The sequence below is a fragment of the Carcharhinus amblyrhynchos genome, chromosome 14 (assembly GCF_965287045.1).
Source record: "Carcharhinus amblyrhynchos chromosome 14, sCarAmb.v2.hapA, whole genome shotgun sequence".
Taxonomy (NCBI): Eukaryota; Metazoa; Chordata; class Chondrichthyes; order Carcharhiniformes; family Carcharhinidae; genus Carcharhinus; species Carcharhinus amblyrhynchos.
The window spans coordinates 32,601,024-32,623,017 of NC_137337.1; the positions used below are offsets into that span (position 1 = coordinate 32,601,024).

Consider the following 21,994-nt stretch of genomic DNA (forward strand, 5'->3'; position numbering starts at 1 on the left):
AAGGCACGTTACAAGCAGCGACACGCCAGCAATCCGAACGAGTGCCCAGTGTAAACTCTTTTTTTCTCTCCATTAGTAAGATGTCAGTCTCCCGATATCCTGCGACTTTCACCAATTGTCGGCTTTACGTTGATTGAATATTGGAAGCAAAATGATTGGGAACGCATGACCTGTGGCTGTGGTCCCGCGTTCTTGTGTGGATCCACTCACATGCAACGCCGGGTGGCAACTCCAGCGGTATCAGGAAGGAGCAACTTTCAGGCCTGCGGGGGCTTCTGAAGCTCATCATCAAACATATTCAAATGCGCTTTTAATATTTCCACATTTCCTGTTGCTAGGCCGCCTTAAACGCTGTAAATAATTAATCAGATCCAACAATCCATTTTGATGCACTAATTACAGAGATCGCCCTCAGAAACATTGACTTAACTCCTATTTTTCTTAGTCGTATTTAGATGACGCACTTTTTTTGGCGCACAAATAAATATTTTGCTTGACAAAATGTCTAAATTTTTATCCGGCTTTAATAAGATGCGCGCCCTGGGCTATTCCCTTCCAGCCTAGAGGACAGCAGATGCGGGGAGTCTTTAGGGAGCCGATCTTCGGAATTTCATCAGCATTCATCGGTGACCCAGGCTTTTCAACCACGATGATAGACATGATAAATCATCTTTACAACGAATTCTAATTATCGTTTATGTGGCCTGTGTGCCTCTTGAAAAGTGAAATTCTAACACGTCTCTTACACTTCCACCCTGTCTGCCTAGGAACGTCAGGGGTGATTTGGACTTTTACACGAGGGCTGTAGTCTGGTGTTGGAAGCTGAATCGCGGTGCATATAGTACGAATTCTGCATATATACTATTAATTTACTCAGCGACCGGCTAGATCTAATTCATCATCAGCGAAAGTGTGTTCTGTATCCTATGATAGGATTACAAGTAAGCATTATCGCAATTAATGCCATAATGCGGCCATGATTAGTGCATTACATTGAATTTCATGGATTCTTGGGTTCTGTCGCGCAGATTTCCCTAGGGTCCTCTCCACCGCAATCTATTGTAATCTTAGCAAATTAAATGTAAAATTGTACAGCCGGCTCCAGAATACAGTAACCATACGATGTACTGTAAGCAAATCGCGTTCATCTAGGAGTGAAGTTTGACTTGTAGCACAAGGGAGTAAAGCCCTTATTTTTGTGTAAACCAAAGCCATGGCAGCGTTTGTGGATTGTACAAACGTTTAATTAAATATTTAACATATGTACTGTAAGTGTTTCACGCCTTATGCTATATTTCCTGGTTTTGATTGAGCGCCCCCTCGCCGCCCTCCAGAAACAGCAGGCAATTACTGGGAGATTTACACATGATGTCGCTATTTGTGTTTCATTATCTTTATCAAAAAGCACATTGAAGAGTGGAGCGATTGGACTGGGAGCGGTGCGGGCAAGTTCTCATTGTCAAGACATTGGACACACATGAAATTACTCACCCTCCGCTATTTTAAGGTTTTTTAAAAAAATTGGTGTCACAATAGGCTTACATTAACACTGCAATCAAGTTACTGTGAAAATCCCCTAGTTGCCACACTCCGGCGCCTGTTTGGGTGCACTGAGGTATTATCTAGCATCGTCAGTGCACCTAACCAGTGTCTTTCGGACTGTGAAAGAAAATCGGAGCAAACACATCACGGGGAGAATGCATTACATTGAATCCTGCACAGATAGTGAGAGTAAACGGGGAATCGAACCCAGGTCCTTGGTATTATGAGGCAGGAGCGTTAACCACTCTACCACCGTACTTGAGTTAGGGAGTTTAGCTGAGAAGTTATTTGGTGAGTTGAGACGGAATGTGTTGCATGCCTAACTTAGTGGAGGCGATGTGATGCAAATATCCAGGTATAATTCTGCTCGCCCCAATCCCATGAAGCTTAGCATTATTTCTCGTGTGAAACGGAAGTCTTGGGTGGCAGCGGAATCCATGGATTTTACATCAAATGCTACTTTTTGTTACATCAGATCAATATACGTTCAACTTCAGGGCAAGACTTTGTCCTTCCTGCGACCCACAAGTACTTCATTGTAGGCCTGCAGTGAAACAAGGCTTATAATACATACCGTCAGTTCACCTTGCGAACCTTTAATCAGACTCTATTTGAAACAATCACTATCGAACTCCCATCTCAAGACAACTTACTTAAATGACTGCTGCATAAACAATCACCAAACCAAAAGCACATATTTCATACGGGGCTGGCAAATCCACCAAATGGGAAAAGTGGCATTCTTTAAATCACTGACACAAATTTCTTTATTATTAAGGTAATGACTGTCTGGTTATCTGGAGACGACTCCTCTGCGTCCTGGCGATAAGATTTTTATTAACAGACTGATGTTAATGCTCGGGGATCGCTTTCAAAACATATAAATAATGGACTTTATCTGCTCTAATAGGCTTTGTGCACAATCGATTCGTTGATGTTTTACTTTATTTCGAACAACAAATGCGGACAGTGTTAATAACTTTGCGATCGCTGTCCTGTTATCATATTGGCCAGCTTTCCAGCGGAACAGACAAACAGATTTGCGCTAACCCCGATCCATTTCCGTCAAGAAAGTATTCTGCAGATATTCCCTGGCGATAAATAACTGACAGAACATGACACTGCAACAGCGTTGGATTATTCTCGCATTAAAGTCCCACTTTATAATGTATTAAAAAGTAAACGTGTAGATGTGCTCATGCCATACCCTAATTGGATAGAATTAAATGAAAGGGCTCGAACATCTCTCTGCATTAGTTGGGTAGGAAATGTTAATTACTGAGGATATAAACGGAGTAAAATGCAGAAGACTTGCGATAATCAGAACATAATTGTGTTCTTTCTGTTCTATTATCATAGATTAACCGAAACACCTAAACATATTCCCTTTCCCCAGTAATTCTGGTCGGACCTCTGGGAGGTGTCGCTAAAGGAATCAGAAGAACATATTTTATTTCTAAGAGAATTTCCGACTAAATCGATTATTCAGTGCGATTTCACTCTGTCAGTAGTTTGTGTCACCTCTCTGTCCACAATGGGATTGGCGTCTCTGGGAGTCCAGCAGAATTCGAGGCAGCCAGTCAGCCAACAATTAGAACACTTTAAAGGGATGTAGTTTTTCCCCCCTCCTCAAGACACACAACTAATGAATGATGTGATGTGAGGGGATCTTACCATCATCCGCACACACACTCACACACACACACATTACTCTCCACTGCGATTCATTCTCACAGCCCACAGCTCAACATTCAATTCTGTGTGGATCACCCTCACACAGGCACAGACACCCAAACGGATCTCTTCCCCGCGGTCCTGAACACTCTCCTCCCCACACGCTGCAGGGAGAAGCGAACCGAGGGGGAGTCTGAAGAAGATTTGCTGATGGATATTGATGTTCCTTCATACAGCGGTACGAGTGGATGCAAAAAGATTCCCTGCTGGAATAGATTACTTTGGCGGGACGTTCTTGGAGGGGAGTGGTGAGGGGGAAGACAGCAGCTCGGCTGACTTTGCAGGTTAAGCGGGGTTTGGGTGCGCAGTGCCCGGGCATGGACGAAGCGGTGGCAGCCAGTGTGTCACTGGATAGTGCATGAGGCGTCTTGTGTACCAGGGCGCGGCTCAGGGAGCAAGCTGCAATATCGCGGTGAATCATGTCCTCGCAACAAGCGCCGGAATCCCCTCCCAGGAAAAACACAAACTTACTAGAAATCGGCACATTTTGCCTGGACTCTGACATTATCTTCGGATTCACCAGTCATCTTCTGAGGAGAAAACATAAGGTGAGTGTTGCATGATAACCTTTTTGCATCATTGGGCAGTGGACTTTTAAAGCGACGCCCATCAAGTTGTTTTTATGTGATAAAATGTCACAAAGAAACATCGTTTTAAATGTGTGTTCTGGAATGTTTTTGTGTCTGTGTGTGTTTTGGGGCGAACTTTCCAATGTGTTTGGTGAGGTGCTGTTTGATACATGGACAGCTTTAGACATTGCAGGAGACCCCCCAGCCTCCAATTTATACCAAACTGCATCCAACCCTGGGAGCAGATATATCGTGAAAGATCCGGTTGCTGAGCGGAGTTCAGCTTTGAACTTCTCAACAATTCAGGTGGCAACTGAAACTAAGACTGGGGTTAGGATATATAAACGTATATATATCACACAGCCTGCTGCTGCAAGAGTCTCCAAGTTGCAAAGCTGTGTTGTGGGAAATGAAACACTAAAAGGAAGTCCTCCAATCCATTTCAAAGTAGCTGATATTTTCAAAAATAGGCATCCGCGTGTTTCCAAAGCATTGTGAGGGAGGAAGGGAGAGAGATCAGTGTTCAATGTGAGCTTGTCTGGAATTGGGAGTGTTTAGGAGTGGGGAGTAGACACAGGGTAGGTGTGTGTGTGAGAGTGAGGGAGAAGTCCAACCTCCAGCCTGGCCTCAGTGCACACCGCCGGGGAGCGCGCACACTGGGGCAGCTCGAGGGCGCGCGCTGCCAAGCAGCCGCCCTCGGGAGCGCGCATGCCAGGCACGCTTCTCCCCCTCCCGGCGGGGCGCACCCCGCTGCTGTGTGTGTGTGGAGGACCAGTGACGCGCAGCGCGGGTCTCTGCCCGGGCGCGCGCAATTTATGTCTGAGCCGGGGGCGTGCTGCTCGGGGACGCGCAGGAAGAGCTGCCAATCCTCTCTGTCCCACTTGGCTTGAGCAGCCTCTCCTTGCTGATAGCCACCCCCTCCCCCTGGGCAAGGAGCTTTGCTCCAACCCAGTCTCAGATACCCAGAAAGACACATTATTATTGTTTATCTGCGAGAATAACCCCGTGGAGCTGCAAGTGAGTTCAGGAGGATTTGGCCTGATCAGAGTGACTCTGTGCTTGTGGTCCAGTTAGAAGCTGACTTCATAGGACTTCCTCCTTCAAACTCTTTTCTTTTGATGATTTAAGCCAAAGGTTCCTTTTATGATTAAATCTGTGACTGGAGTTATCATAAAATCCCTACAGTACAGAAGGAAGCCATTCAGACCATCCAGTCTGCACTGACCGCAATCCCACCCAGGCCCCATCCTGATAATCTCATGCATTTACCCTAGCTAGTCCTCCTAACACTAAGGGGCAATTTAGCATGGCCAGTCCACCTAACCACACATCTTTGGAATGTGGGAGGAAACCCACACAGACACAGGGAGAATGTGCAGACTCCCCACAGTGACCCAAGCCAGAAATTGAACCTTGATCCCTGGCATTGTGAGGCAGCAGTGCTAACCACTGGGTCACTGTGCCGCCCATTCTTATATGGTCATGCTAAATTCTCTCTCAGTGTACCTGAACAGGTACCGGAATGCAGCGACTAGAGAATTTTCATGGGAACTTCATTGCAGTGTGGACGTAATGTACTTGTAACACCCATAAATAAACTTTAAACTTTAAATCCTTAATGGATAAAATTTGCAGGAGCAGAGAGCGCCTTCCGTCAACTCCATCACAATTATAGAGGCATGTTTGTACTAACTCATTGCTGTTTACCAGGCGCTCTGTGTGGGGTATAGTTGTTTGTTTATGAGGCCTGTGAGACACCATACAGCTATATTGAGGTTTATTTTTAGAAAGGTGCCTAACTTGAAATGCAGCAACCACCTATTTTGAGCTGACGTACCTTATCCTTTCACAGTTAGCACTGCATCCTCCAGTCAGCTCATCCTGCAGCTCTGCTTCCACCTTCCATATTGTGTCTTAACACTGACATTATTCATTCATGATTTGCTGAGAGACATCATCATGAAGCATAGCGTGCCTCTCTTTATGGGAAGGCGATGGCCTAGTGGTATTACTAGGTTTACTAGGCTGATACCGGAGTTGAGGGGATTGAGCTATGAGGAGAGGCTGAATAAACTGGGCTTGTACTCGTTAGAGTTTAGAAGAATCAGAGGAGATCTATTGAGACGTATAAGATGATGAATGGGATGGATAGGATAGAGGTGGAAAGACTCTTCCCGCTCAAAAAAGACAATAGGACTAGGGGGCACAGCCTCAAGATAAAAGGGGGGCGGTTTAGAACGGAGTTGAGGAGGAACTTCTTCACTCAAAGGGTGGTGAATCTCTGGAATTCTCTGCCCGTTGAAGTGGTGGAGGCTGCCTCGCTAAATATTTTTAAGACGCGGGTTGATGGGTTTTTGATATGAGAGGGGATTAAGGGTTATGGGGAGAGGGCGGGAAAGTGGAACTGAGCAGCGACAGATCAGCCATGATCTTATTGAATGGCGGGGCAGGCTCGAAGGGCTGGATGGCCTACTCCTGCTCCTATTTCTTATGTTCTTATGTTCTTCTGTATTATCATTAGACTATTCATCCAGAATCACAGTTAATGTTCCAGAGACCTGGGTTTGAATCCTGCCATGGCAGCTGGTAGAATTTGAATTCAATAAAAGGTATCTGGAATCAAGAATCTATTGATGACCACAAAATCATTGTTGATTGTCGGAAAAACCCATTTTGTTCACTAGTGCCCTTTAGGAAAGGAAATCTGCTATCCTTACCTGGTTTGGTCTACGCGTAACTCAAGAGCCAAAGCAATGTGATTGACTCTCAACTGCCCTTGGGCAACTAGGGATGGGCAATAAATGCTGGCCAGCCAGTGATGCCCACATCCCACCAATGAATAAAAGAAAATGCTCCCTGACACACAGGAGTCACTTCAGTTAGATACTGGCCAGAGGGCCAAGTCACCAATGTTAGAGGAATCTCATATTCAAAGTCATGCTAAAGTTACACCCCAAGCCCAGCTTTTCATAGCGATGCCGGAATATTTTACTGAAATCTGGATAGTTTCAAGTTTTGGAATGATTGAGTACATTAGGCACTTTTTAAAATAAAACTCCTCAGCCTTATTCATTGAGCCCTGATGAGATGCTCTGTTGGTGCAGGCTCCATGGGCCGGCCGAATGGCCTCCTTCTGCACTGTAGGGATTCTATGATAATCGTTCGCATTTCTGTCTAGTTTTGAATCTATACTTTTCCTGGACACTGTAAACATTGATTAAGCCGCCGCCGCTCCCCCCCCCCTACCAAAGAAACATGGAAATCGCAAATTTGGTATAATTTTGCTAAATATTGCAGAAATATTCTATTTTAAACCAAGTGTTTTTCTCACAGTTCCCGTATATAGTGTTATTAGGTACTGCCACCTTCCTCCCCATCCATAGACTGTTTCTTTCTCGGGTCGGCACTGTGGCACAGTGGTTAGAGCATTGCTGCCTCACAGCACCAGGGATCTGGGTTCAATTCCAGCCTTAGATGACTGTGTGGAGTTTGCACATTCTCCCAGTGAGTAATCAGTGTCTACGCGGGTTTCCTCCGGGTGCTCCGGTTTCCATTCCACAGTCCAAAGATGTACGGGTTAGGTGGATTGGCTATGCCAAATTGCTCCTTAATATCAGGGGACCTACCTAGGGTTGCGGGGAGAGGGCTGGGTGGGATTGTGGTCGGTGCAGACCCGATGGGCCGAATGGCCTCTTTCTGCACTGTCAGATTCGATGACACGCATTCACAGCGAGAGAGAGATAAAAGTGGGCCGGGCAGGCGTTGCTGGGCTGCCTGCACCCCCACTGAGTGAATTTTGAACCTGTGACCAGGAGAACGCCCAGTCTCAGTTCCCGTGAAGCAGGTCTCCTTTTTCTGAGAGTTTGGACCTTTCCGCAGATTCTTAAACCGTGGCCAACAAGTGGCGCTATAACTACAGCGGATGGAGACTGCAAAACTAGACCAACTTCCCAGACTAACAGAGGGAAATGGCTAAACACACACAGACTATAGGAGGACGAGGAGTTAAAATTTGACTTTAACATTAGAAATAAATTGTTTGGATTAAGAAGGATGAATTCTTTTTGAAATATAGTTTGGTGTTGGTAGGGGGCGGTAGTTGCAAATACAAAGCTAACAACATTAGTTGCTTAAACCTTGGTGCTAAACTAACCCCAATCTATTCACTGTAATGTAGTATTCGACATCTTAAGAAAAGTTCTTTACTATTCAGCAGATAGAGGATGGAAAGCTGTCACTTGAACCTTCGAGTGAATTTGAATCCCAGGCCCACTTATACAGCTCAATTTCAAATAGTGCATCAGTAAAGATTAAACTATCTTAGTAAGTGAGCGGTGCAGGATTTTGGAAGAACACTGCTACTCTTATGCTCTGGCTTCTCTTCAGACTGTATAAATCTTTCGCCTTTTACTAAAGATGTTTTGGGATGACTCTGTAATCTTCCCCTGTGAATGACAATTGCAGCAATGAATGGTGTAGCGTTCCGAAACGGGAGATTGTCCACACCTTCACATGCTCTAGAAACTGTTTTAGCCAGGGGACCCGGTCTTGAATTTGGGAAGTGGGAGATTAAGTCGCATAGACAATTCCTGACTGTTTTGACATTTGAAATGGTCTTGTGTGAAACTGCCGAGGATTCCGTTTGGAAAGTAAACACGGGCAGTTGAAAGTTGTTGCAGGGGTTGCGGTATTTGAGCAGTTTTATTGTCGTCAGTCACGGGAACTCCTTGAACGATCAGTTGGTTTCAATGCATCTTGTGCTCCACCCACTGCCAGGCACGCTGCCGCTTCCCCGAACACCCAACACTGAAACAGTTTGAAAGTCCAACTTACTCTGGTCCCCTTTCGGACATGGATGTGGAAGCGCTTTATAAACAAACATCGCTTTAGACTTCAGATTTGGGAGGGGAAAGGAGAGAGAAAAAACAATTTATCAGCAATTGCCTTCCTGGTTCTGACCAAGCGCCCGTTCAGTGGTGCTGCGGTGGATATGAATGCACACTTCCCAGCGGAGAGTCAACACTTGGCGCAATAATTGTTTTGCTTTTGTCTCGACTTGATGCGTTCCTGCAGCAACCGAAAGCAAAATGCCAGGGAGTAAACCTCGCGGGATGGAGCCGGAGTGCCACAGGCTGGAGGTAAAGTAACAAGGCTTGGGGGAGGGTGACTGACTGTACTTGGGGTAAGGCTGGCTGAAGTTTGAGTCTGGCTCTGAGCTACACCGCACCCTCGGCTCATTCGCTGGCGCTTTCTAAGAGTACATTGACAAATAAGAGGTGCATAGCGACAGCACCATACTGTACTAATGCTCCCTAATGTCAATGAATCAAAAACATGATTGGACTCATGGCATTGTGCGGAGTTTACACTAGCTCCCCACAGTAACTGGCAATAAACAAGCTGAACTTTTGCAAGACGATTTGAAGCAATGTTTTAATGAGTGACTCCTGTGTGTGTGTTAACGCTGAGAAGGCAAACTTCATTGCAATGTTAATGTAAGCTGACTTGTGACTAATAAATAAACTTTAAGGCAGATTAAAGTGTTTAATAGTTTCATCCTTCCACTTAACTTTGGACTTCACGCCTGTTGAAGAAAGTGGCCAAGCACGTCTCAATGTTTGCGGTTGGGCATGTTTCACAGGTGCTGGATGGCAGCCGAGGCAAGGAAGCGTCGAACCCCCTGGAATCCGGTCTCAGGAAGAGATTTCAGGCGACCGAGGAAAATCACTGTGGGAGTCGACCCGCTCCCGAGGGAGCTGGAGCCGTCTCCGGGACGGAGTCTTGCACCTTCGAGAAGGAAGAGAGAGGAAGTTGGTGTAAGCATTGCCAGCTCAAGCTGACAGAACTGAAAAGACAAGCCATGAAGCTCGTCATCCCCGGATCCATCAAGGTACGAATTCAATAAACAATGTGTGTGTGTGTGTGTGTGTGTGTGCGCGCCCTGGCATCACTCTGAGTGCCCCTCTCCTCGGCTAGCTCCAACAATTGGCATCTTGCTTCAACTACACTGCTTCTCAGAGAGCTGGGACTGATTCGCGACCTGTTGCCCTCCTTTAGAACCCCCTATTTTAGTGTAGCAGCCTTATTTATTAATGACTCCACCTTTTCAGAGCCCTGAGACAACCAGCCTGGGAGATGGTTCCAGTGTGTGTCTGTGAGTCTGACTCTCGGATCGCCCACACGGTGAAGGGAAAACAGCTCCCCGGTGAGAGCAGGGGGAAGGGGGGGTGGGGGGGGGGGATGGTGGAGGAGGACTGGAGATCTTTCAGCCTGAGCTGCTCTGATACCTCTTGAGGCAGCAGCGTATTTCAGATCAGAGGGCAGTGCCCACCCTTACCAGTCAGCACTCTGTGAGATTTCCCACCGGAGCTAGAAGCAGGCAAAGACTCCATATTAAAATACACACACTGAGCCCCCTGTTGGTGGGTCTGGGGTTCTTCCCGACGTGGGGAGGCAGATGAGCCAAGGGACTCCATCAGATGAAAATATTGGAAATGGTGCGCTGAGACTCAGCTGACTAAAGGTCGGCCGGGCAATTGGCCATTCCTTTGCTGGCTGATTGGATTGAAAGACGCCAATTTGCTACCATCGATTCGCACTAATAGTGTTTGCTTGTTTGGATCATTGAAATGTAAGAATTGGGAGGGGGGAATATCTACAGTTTCCCCCAATAGAAAACTCTACCCTTGACATATAACATATTCAAAAAGGTACATTGTGCGGGAATAATGCTCCCCCCCCCCCACCTTCCTTTCAATAATTGACATCCGTAACAGGAAATTAAACTCCGGAGCAAGTTACCTGCACTGAAACGACCTTGTGTAATTGTCGTTTGGAGGATTTATGGACTCCAGACGTTTATTGGGCCTTATTTCACGCAACACCATCATTTTGATTTCCGCCTGCGCTGAAGGTCTTGCACCTATCTTAAAGTTTCATTTGCTAAAGCGTAATGTCCCCTCTACCATTCTGCCATTAACTGTCAGTAAAGGTTACCTTCTGCCATTGCCCAGTCTGCAGATCCCACTGACTGCTCTACCTGACCTATGAACAATGAGCAAACTCTTCTGAATAATAATCGAGGCTTTTATCCGCCTATGTCACGGAAAGGGAGTCTAGTCATGAGAGAATAAAAAAACACATTCTGCAAAGGCAATGGTTCACAAGCAGGTGTCCAGGTGAGGAGACCTTTCTCTCAAAGCCCACCCACCCTGTATGGTCTATCCTTGTTTGCTGGTGGACCAGGGCAGGGTTGGATTTGGCCTTTATTTCCAAAACACATCACATTATTGTTTTCAATTTCACAGTGAAAGAAACAAGCACTGCTGCCTCACAGCGCCAGGGACCTGGGTTCGATTCTCGGCTTGGCTCACTGTCTCTGTGGAGTTTGCACGTTCTCCCTGTGTCTGGGTGGGTTTCCTCTGGGTGCTCCAGTTTCCTCCCAAAGATGTGCTGGTTAGCTGCATTGGCCATGCTAAATTCTTCCTCAGTGTACCTGAACAGGCACCGGTGTGGCGTTTTTGCAGTAGCTTCATTGCAGTGTGAATGTAAGCCTACTTGAGACACTAATAAATAAAAAACTTATAAAAATATAGGATATTTTCAAACAAGGTTCTTATTGTACTTTTTATAAAGGTGAAAAGAAGTGCATGTGATCTGGTGCACCTTAGGAGTATGACTGAATGCAAATTTTACTTACAAAGCACATTTCTGCAGATGAGCATATTGTCTTGTTTACAGCTAGAAGTGCTTACTGCAATAAGACAATTAGCCCCTTTTAACTGAGTGGCTTAGTCTGTTATGTTTACATAGGGTTCCAGCTGATTATGCTTTGTTCTGAAGTTTAGCAATCCACATATTCTCCACAATAAGCCTCACTGTGTTGTGGTTTTAAACCATTCATTCAGCTTCTAGTGAAAAAGAAGCTCAGAGTCTACGATAATGTAAACTCCAAATAATCTAGCTGTTCCTCCTAACAAAATAAAGGATGAATGGATCTCTTTTGTTTGCCACAATAATCACGGGATCTTTCAACAATGGCTTTGAAAATACTACATAGCAGCTTCAGCATCCTCTTTGGTGCTGGTGGGTGGGTATGATGGGCGGGGTGTTTTGAAGATTCTGTCCTGACAAGTCACTGAAAAGACTCCATTCTCCATTTTTCATTACTTGCTGCAAGATTTTCAATCCATTGTCCACCATAAAATAAACAGTTACGTTTTATGAAGACATACTGGTGTGGGCTCGTAACAAAAAGTTGTTCCTTAAAGAAGATTGCAAAATGTTAAGCAGCGGCTTAATATGGTGATGTGAAACTTCAGAATAACTGCACTCAATTCTTTTATACTGTGCAGGAATATTTTTCAAATGAATAGACTTTAACGTTCACAGTGAGCGATTCTGCTCATTAGTTTAAGAAGTTCATGTGTTGGTAAGTTTCCTACTTTTGGATATTATAAATAGCACCATTTCCACACATACTTTTGCCCATAATCTGTTACTGAAGTTCTATCATCATCTATAACAGAATCAGCGTTGGGCTATAAAGGCTTATACAGTGTAATAAAGAGGGTCGATGACAAACACAGATAAGATAGAGAAGGATGAGTAAACTAGGAAACAGGTTACAATGAAGAGTTCAACTTCCAGATCTTTTTGCGGCTGGATGAGGGAATTAAGTTTCCTCTGTCACTTGTGTATTGCTTGTTCTTGCTCACTGATTTATTTCTGTGTAAAGATAACTAGTAACATCAATATATGTCAGCATCTGTAGTGGTTAGTGAAATTGTACCTTCAATAAGTAGGCAGTTCTCTACTGACCTCATGTAGGTAGTGTGATTTTGAATGAACATAGGAACATAGGAGCAGGAGTAGGCCGTTCAACCCATCAAGCCTCCTCCATCATTAAATACAATTTCTTTCTCCCACACTATCCTATATCCCTTTGTGTCATTGGTATTTAGAAATCTGTCAGTCTTTGCTTTAAATATTCTAAATGACTGAACTTCCATGACCCTCTCAGGCAGAGAATTCCAAAGAATCACAACCCTCTGAGCAAAAAAACATTCTCCTCATCTTAATCCTAAGTAGCTTCACCTTTATTGTGAAATTGTGTCCCCTAGTTCTAGTCGCCTCAACCAGGGTAAACATCTTGCCAGCATCTACACTGTCTATTACTTTAAGTATTTTGTAGGTTTCAATGAGATTATCTCTCATTCTTTGAATCTATAGAGAATACGGGCCCAGTTTCCCCAATCTTTCTTCATAAGACAGCCATGCCATCACAGGAACAAGTCTGGTGAATCTTTGTTACACTCCCTTTATAGCAATAATATCCTTCCTAAGGTAAGGAAACTGCACAGTATTCCAGCTATGGTCTAACCAAGGTTCTATACATTTGAAGCAAGACTTCACTACACCTGTACTCAAATCCTCTTACGATAAAGAATAACATTTCATTGGCATTCTTAATTGCTTGCTGCTCTTGCATGTTAGCTTAGGGTGACTCACTGATGGGGACACCCAGGTCCTTTTCTACAATACACTTTCTCATCTCTTACCATTTAAGAAATACTCTGCGCATCTGTTCCTCCTACCAAAGTGGATAACCTCACATTTTTCCACATTATATTCTATCTGCCATGTTCTTGCCCATTCAGTAAGTCTGTCCAAATCCTCTTGAAGCTGCTTTGCAGCTTCCTCACAACACACATTCCCATTTAGCTTTGTGTCATTTGCATACTTGGAAATATTACAGGGATATAATTGGGATGCAAAGTTTTACATTGGTCAGCAAAAGCCCATGCAGATTAAGCGCTGAATTGCATGTTAGCAACAACTTATATTCATACAGCACCTTTAATGTAATCAAACATCACAAGATGCTTCATAGGGACATTATAAAACAAAATATGACACCGAACTACAGAGGGAAATGTTGGGATAGTTGACAAGTAACTTGGTCAAGGAGAGATAGATTTTAATGAACATGTTAAAAGAGGAAAGCAAGGTGGAGGGACAGAGCAGTTAAAGGAAGGAAGTCCAGATATTGGAGCCTTGGCAATTGAAGACACAGCCACCCATAATAGGGTGATTAAAATTGGAGATACTCAAGAATCTGGAGTTAATGAAGTGAAGAGATCTCGGAGGGTTGTGGGGCTGCAGGAAATTACAGTGATGGGAACGGGCAACAAAATGGGAGGATTTGAAAACAAGGATGAGAATTTATGTTAACAAATATGATAATGATCAGTGAACAGCATTTGGTGTGTGTTAGAACACAAATGGAAGAATATAGGACAAACTCAGTTTCATGGAGGGTAGAAAGTAAGAGCCAAGCCGGGAATACAATAGGATACAATACAGTAGAACTTGGATAACGAAAGCATGAATGCGGGTTTCAGCAGCAGAAGGGCTGAGTAAGGGATAGAGATCGGTAATGTTATGGAGGGGTAAACAGGCAATCTTAATGGCCGCATGAATATTTGGTTGGAAACTCAGCTTGAGGGAGGGAAGCAAATATAACACAGAAGTTGTGAACAGTCTAATTCAGCCTCAGACAATGACCAGAAGGAGGGCTGGAATCATTGGTGAGGGAATGGCAAGAACCAAAGACATTGGCTTCAATCCTTTCAATAATTAATTGGAGTAACTTCTTGTTTACCCTGTACTGGATGTTGGATAAACAGTTTGGCAACTTAGACACAGTGAGAGGTCAAGGGAGGAGGTGGTGAGGCAGATATTGCCATTTATAAAGACATGCATTAAGTTAGTTAAACAATGACTGCAGGAGTTGCTCTCTTTCCTGAAGTGGAGCATCTTGTGTCAGGCTACAACTTATAGAACATTGAACAAAAGCACCCCAAATGTTGGAGGCAGATTCAAGTGACATGCAACTGGTGGATGACATGCAACTAGTGGAATACATTCATAAGCATAAGATTGAGAAGTTAGAGCATTAGAGTTGTAGCATTAAGAATTGTGCATTTAATTTGCTGTATTAGAATCCATACAGTGCAGAAGGAGGCCATTTGGCCCATTGAGTTTGCACCGATCACAATTCTACCCAGACTCTACCCCATAATTCCATGTGTTTACCCTGCTAATTCCCTAGACACTAAGGGGCAATTTACCATGACCAATCAACCTAACCCACACATCTTTGGACTGTGGAGGAAACCAGAGCACATGGAGGGAACCCAAGCAGGCGCAGGAAGAATGTGCAGACAACACACAGACAGCAAGCCCAGACTGGATTGAAACCCAGGTCCCTGGCATCATGAGTCAGCAGTGCTAACCACTGTGCCAACCCATTGGAGCTTTCAAATGTATTTTTCATTAAGCAATATTTAAGTTTCTTCATGTCACAAATAGACTTACATTAACACTGAAATGAAGTTACTGTGAAAATCCCTGAGAAAATCCAGCACCTTTTTGGGTACCCTGAAGGAGAATTTAGTATGGCCAAAGCACCTAACCAGCACATCTTTCGTGTTGGTTTGGTTAGTTTTCACAGTTTTGAACAGCATTTTTGTGCAATAATGCTTAACGTTCTAACTGAGAACTGAAATTAAAATACAAAGATGAAGTAAAGAACCCTATTATATAATGTGTCTGATATGAGAAATCTGAAACTGTCACTTTAGTTGTTGTGGAGCATTTCTTTTTGTTGCTAACAGTCAGTATATTGATTTTTTTAAAGCTATGTGTAGTACTGTTAAAGTTTTAAAATGTGTCAGATTTGGATTCCAGTGCTTTTGATCAGTTTGCTACTAAATAGGTCTTTTCATTGCAACATTTATAGGTGCTGGAATTATATAGTATAGCGGTTTCACTTTGTGCATTGTTTAAAATGCTTTGAACATAAATGTGTCCCAAATTCTTTCTTTTGGAAGTCAAAAGTATTTTGCCCTCAGCTAATGCATCCTAGTTAAACAGGGTATGTTGGTGTTGGTCAAAATAATTTCAGCCTTCTTTGTAAATTGCACTTGTAGACATGGTTCTTTTTGTAGAATATCCAGAACAATAACTCGTTTGTCTAAGCACTCTAGGAGAAACACTAATGCCATATGTAAATCCTGAAGGAAAGTTAGATGGGAAACTACTATTATAGCATGTCACAGTTATAGAGACAGGTGCAATTAAAGTCTTTATTAACCTTTCACCATTTGCCTTAGGCCACAGGGGGACTTAACCAAATAATGTATCCTTCAGAAGTTCACGTAATGAGCAGAGAATGTTTTCCTCCCAATCATTAAAATGTAACTCAACCTTTATAGTTGGTAAAAGCACCTCATTTAAAGCTGAGATTGTACTGATTTCTTTTATCACTGAAATCGATGATTTAGTCCTCTAGACATTATATTTAAGCACTAAATTATGAATTTTATTTTGCTCTATCTTTCTGATACATGAATCTTTTGTAAGGCATTGTGTTGTTTTATAGAATTCATGATTTAATTTGGACCTACACAGGTGATAGAGTGCAGTGTACAAAATAAATATTGTACTTTGTCACAGCCAGCCAGTTTGTCTCAAGCTTTACTTTGTAGGCTAAATAGGACTTTCAGGAGTCATGCACTGTGTAGTCGTTCAAAGTCTTCTACGTAATCCATGTCTTACATGGATTGTGTCGTGGAGTCCAAACCACTTACAAGGAAATCATGAAAAAGTCTTTTAAACAGTGTCATGGAAATGTCGGGAGTGGTTTTAGTAGATTAATATAATTGGTTCTTGGTTTCTATTAGTAAAGTAGTAATAATGTATTGATCAGATATGGATTGTTCAAACAAAGAATGGAGTAAACTGCAATTTGTTCAAGGTATTTACAATCCATAATGTATAATTAGCTGCACAGTACAATAAATTAAAAGCCTCAGCATCATTTTCAACCTGCAAAAAGGATCCGATGCATTAAATGCTTATTATTATTTTAAAAATGGTTAGCACAATTATGATTCAATCACATAGAAAATGAATTTGTTAATGCTGAATGCAATAATTTTAAAAGTTTGCAGTTAAATAATGCCATTCAAGATAAAATGTCTTTTAAAGTTGGAGGTTTACCATCAGTGCGGTATAGAAGTCAGCACCAAAATATACTTTTGGTGGTCTTTACCTCTGGTAGAGAAACGTTCAGACCCTGTTACTCCATGGTTGTGGTGCTAGCTGTTATGTCAAGATCAACCCTACCAATTCACTGCAGTGCTGACCCTACCCAATTCAGTGGCATCAGCAGGACAGCACCAGTTTGTTTGATGCCACTGTGTGTACACTTCTGGCACCCATTTGCTCCATGCAAGTAGAAACACCCAGTGCTGTCCACCAAAGAAGGAGAGTTGCCCAGACTCCCTCCAACCCCAGATCTCAGCCATGACCTGTAAGAGGACCGATTGACAAAGTAAAATGAAACAAAGTTGCTCATTGTTGGGGTCCAGGCTACTTTCATGGCCTGCACTCCCGGACGATGCTTACATTGCCTGTATGGAGGTCTACCAGTTCACGGTTCCTTCACTCACCTTTGAGGTTCCAGTGTTAAAAGAAGTTGAGAGTTATGGCAGTCCTCATTAAACATTACAACCTAACAAAGTCATCCAAGTCTGCCCTGCATGTGCCTTTTATGTATACGTGCACAAACCATTTTGGGGAGAGGAAGGTAGAAAATTGGAGGCAAAAAAAAGGTTTTGAAAAACAAGTGGAGTTTCACCAATGACTGTGGTTAATATAAATTTGCTAGCACGACCTTCCTAATGTTGGTCAGCTACCATCAAAGTTATTGTGTAGGGAACACAAATAGTTTAATGACTTTGCCCCTTATACTGTCCAGGAAATTTGCTGTTCAAATGTCCAGCCAATCATTGCTCTTAACACAGAGATAAGGATGATACACTTATTAAAGGGGAGAGAGGTAGGCTACATGCTGGAGCATCAGTGGACGCGATGCTGGTTCAGTACTCCATGCAGATCAACTTGTGGCAGAGCCATGCCGAACACAGATGGGCTGGGGCTGAACTTAGTCACAATAATCATATTTGCGGGGTGGGGTGGTGGAGTGAACGGAATGGGATAAATAAACATACCACAGGATAATGATTGTTTGGGTTGGCTGTTGGACAACAGCACATTGGTTGTTCTGGCTTCCTGCCCTTCCTTTTATTGTGGATAATATCTATTTGGAGTGGTGGTGGGGCTGGGGAGAGTGGATGTGGTGAGGATATGGAAATGAAGCCCTGAAGAAATGTGCCCTTTGTTGGAGGCTAAGAGACAGGTGGGAAAAGAAATAGATTATATCAAAATGGGACTGCTGTCCTGAGAGAAGCAAAAGCATAAAAACACTTTCCTAGTGCGGCGACCTGATCGAGCAGGTTTCATCTATTGGTGTTTAATTTCAATTGTTTGCTCATTTAAATTGATTACGAATGACAGCAAGTTGGAATTGAAATGCATTTTTTCCCCACTCCATCAGCAATTTAAAGCACTTGCTGCTAGGGCTGGAATAATCCTGGCGTAATGAGGAAAATGTCCTTCGTTATGGAATATTGTAGCCTTAACTTGTATTTATGCAAAATTGCAAGCAATTGTTAAATCATAATGATCTAAAAATAAGACTGCTAATGTGCAGGCTGCCGTATCTGGTTCCTCACTCACCATGGAGTCCAATCACCTTGTAATCTCTTTACACCAGGGTGCTTGAGGCACTATCCATCAAATTTCATGCTGGAGTTCTGCATTTATAAACTGCAGCAACCTATAACCTTTTGTATTCTTAGCAGTAGCCTTCTCCAAGCTCGCTTTTGCATTCAAGTACAGTGTAGGATTTCCAAACCCTGACCAGGGGCAAAAATAAATAGAAGGGAATTTTGTTGTCTGAAGGAGGTCTTGAGATCAGGACAACTAAATCACATCAGCCTGATACAGTGGAACTGTGCAATGTGAGCTCAAATAGTAAAACAGGTCCATGTCAAAGCGATACTGTTTCCTAATGATTCTGCACAGTAATTACCCATAGACTATGCTTGCACTGAGAAATGTGCATATCTTGCTGATGTTACAGAAGCCTTGCACGTCTGTTCCTAGTAAGGCCACTTATGGCACTTTAAACCTTTAGACACTTTATTAAAAATGAAGCAAAGGAGAATTTTTCCATGAACACTTCCCCTTTATGCAGGGAGAATCGATCCTCATAAGGGGGCATGAGAATGGGCTGAGTTAAGCAATCACAGATAAAGAAAAACAAAATTACAGAAGCATTTTCTGTGAATGGCAATCTATACCATCATTATATCAGTTCCTTACTCTATCAGATTGAGGGAATCCACCAGCCAATTTCACAAACAATGTAATCAGCACACAATGCTTACATTAAAATATACACTTTTTAAGAGAGCATAATTAACAGAAAACATCACAAAATAGGCTTTTCAAAGTTATGTAGCTCTTTTCAAAGTGTCTGGTGATTAAATAGCATTGTTGACAAAGCTGACAATTTACATTGAGGACTCTAATAGGGTGGTTTACAAATTTTATTTCCACCCTGCAATTTATTTGTAATTTACCTTTTACTTTGGACTTCTCCATTTTTTATTATTTGGTTTATTGCAAATAAGGGTTGTGCTTAAGGAAGGAATGAGCGATTCCCACATTTCATCATTTCTTTTCCCCTTGCTGGCCTTATGTTGCCATGGCTACCTAGAGGGTAAAAGCTCGGTCTGATCCTGTTATTAGGCCCAAATATCAGTTCCTAGCCTGGCCTCAGCTGGAGCTCTGTAATTGGTCTCAATGCCCATAGAATGAGAAAGAAAAAATCAGTTTGCACTTCCATTCCTGGTCACTACGTCGAATAAGAAAGTTCCCATGCAATGTTCAACAGACTCCTTTTCCCCTCTGACCAATCATCTCATCAAAACCCTCTTCCTCTTCTTCCCCCACTTTCATCTCAAACTTGAAGTACAGGGACCTCATGGATTCTTCATCAATAAAATCAAGGCTACCTGTGTAGCAGCCTTCATAACATTCCCTCAGGCAGCCGTGGCAACTTCACCGCCTCACTCCCTTCCCTGCAAGTTTGCACACAGCAAGATCCCAAAGCAGCTGTGAATATTGGCCAGATAATCTTGATTAGAGATGTTGGTTGAGGGATAAGTATTGAAGCAAGACATTGGGCATACTCTGCCGCTGTTTGTTGAATAATGCCAAGGAATGTTTTACATCTCCCTAAGGGAACAGCCAGGGCTTTGGTTCAAAGTCTCATCCAATCAAACACATTTCTGACAGTGCAGCACTCCCTCAGGACTGTTCTGAAGTGTTCAGCCTAGGTTATGTGCTGAAGTCTCTGGAGAGGTGCGAGGGCTACCATTGAGCTGAGGCTGACACTACTTACTTAATAACTATGGTTACTTTTCATGAACATCCAGCAACACAGCCCTTGCCTAGTTGCCTAAAGAAAAGGAAGCTTTCAAACCATTGGCAATAATTTCTAAAATGGTCACTGTGTCAGATAACTGAAGGAGGGATAAAGCTCCAGTTAAGTTTATTGTTGGCAGTTACCAGCAAAGCAAAACAAATGACTATGATAACATAATGCTGGGACAGAGTGTGAAAAAATATCCAAATGGTAATGGCTGAAAAAACAGTATGACCTTAAATTGTGAATTAAGATCAGTGTAAAAACATTCACACATTACTTTTCTGCAGTTAAAAAAATACATGGTTGGACTTCGATCTGTATATTGGCTATGATTGTGTATCTTCTGTACATTCTATTTAAATATTTAAGCAGACAGTTCTTTAAAATATTATTTGATACTAGCATAAATAAATTAATTAAAAATACAGTCCATTCATCTAATTCTATATCAATGAAGAACTCTAGATAATTCAGCTTGCAGATAAAACTGTAAAACATGTTGTAAAATGAGAAGTGTTAGAAATATGTAGTGGTTAAGTCAAAATTTGAAGTGTAAAGATGGATATGCATAAATCCTGATATCAGAAGTTTGTACACTTGAGGTGCTATGTTTGTCTGTGTGACAGCATTCAGTGCATTTAGAAATGATTCATTGGCCAGAATTCTCCAGTTTCCTATGCTCCACCACCACTGCCGGTGCTGAGCCAAATCTCCATTCACAGCAGTGGAACCGGAAAATCGCAGCCACAGACAAGGTCGGGGAACCTGATCCATCATGTGTGAAGTTTATTCTGACACTCACTATAGAAATGTAATATGGGAGCAGAGTCAGATCCAAAAATGACTGAAAAAGTTAAGCGTTTTTCTTTGCTTTCATTGCAAGACAGTCCAGAAGCCAAACCTGCCCTGTATTTTGTGTAGGCTGGTGATCCCCACACTGAGCAAGTTTCTGCTGCTTCCCACCAATTTCCCAAGTGGATGTGAATAGTTGACCAGCTGGTATGGGAGTTGAAATCGTCCAGTCCGGATTTCCACCACACCAGATTGGTTTTCAATTCAAGCACCAAAACCCACTCAGAGATAAAATCAGCATTGTGCGTTTTCCAACTCTTCTGGGGATGGTTATTGTAGAATAGAATAGAATACCGACAGTGCAGAAGGAAGCTGTTCGGCCCATTGGGTCTGGAGCAGCTCCCTGATAGAGCAACTCACCCAGAACTTCTCCGCCATCCTATTCTCGTAAGCCCACAGTGTTACCAAGGCTAATTCATCAAACCTACACATCTTTGGAAACGAAAGGGCAATTTACATTCAGAAACAATCCCAGTCCTCCTTTCAGAAACAATCCCAGTCCTCCATTCAGAAACAATCCCAGTTCTCCATTCGACAACAATCCCAGTCCTCCATTCAACAACAATCCCAGTTCCCCATTCAACAACAATCCCAGTCCTTCATTCAACAACAATCCCATTTCTCCATTGAACAACAATCCCAGTTCTCCATTCAACAACAATCCCAGTTCCCCATTCAACAACAATCCCAGTCCTCCATTCAACAACAATCCCATTTCTCCATTGAACAACAATCCCAGTTCTCCATTCAACAACAATCCCGGTTCTCCATTCAACAACAATCCCGGTTCTCCATTCAACAACAATCCCAGTCCTCCATTCAACAACAATCCCAGTTCTCCATTCAACAACAATCCCAGTTCTCCATTCAACAACAATCCCGGTTCTCCATT

At 42.9% G+C, this 21,994-nt stretch overlaps 1 protein-coding gene across 2 annotated transcripts in view; it reads left to right on the top strand.

Moving 5' to 3' along the window:
* The first annotated feature begins 8,634 nt into the window (after positions 1–8,634).
* Positions 8,635–21,994, top strand: part of LOC145352569 (kinesin-like protein KIF26A) — a 213,028-nt gene continuing 199,668 nt past the window's right edge. For both annotated transcript variants that reach the window (XM_080202601.1, XM_080202602.1), the window contains exons 1-2: positions 8,635–8,983; positions 9,487–9,735. In XM_080202601.1, the coding sequence (XP_080058727.1) occupies positions 8,933–8,983; positions 9,487–9,735 (300 nt within the window). In that variant the 5' untranslated portion in view covers positions 8,635–8,932. The remainder of the gene's footprint in view (positions 8,984–9,486; positions 9,736–21,994) is intronic.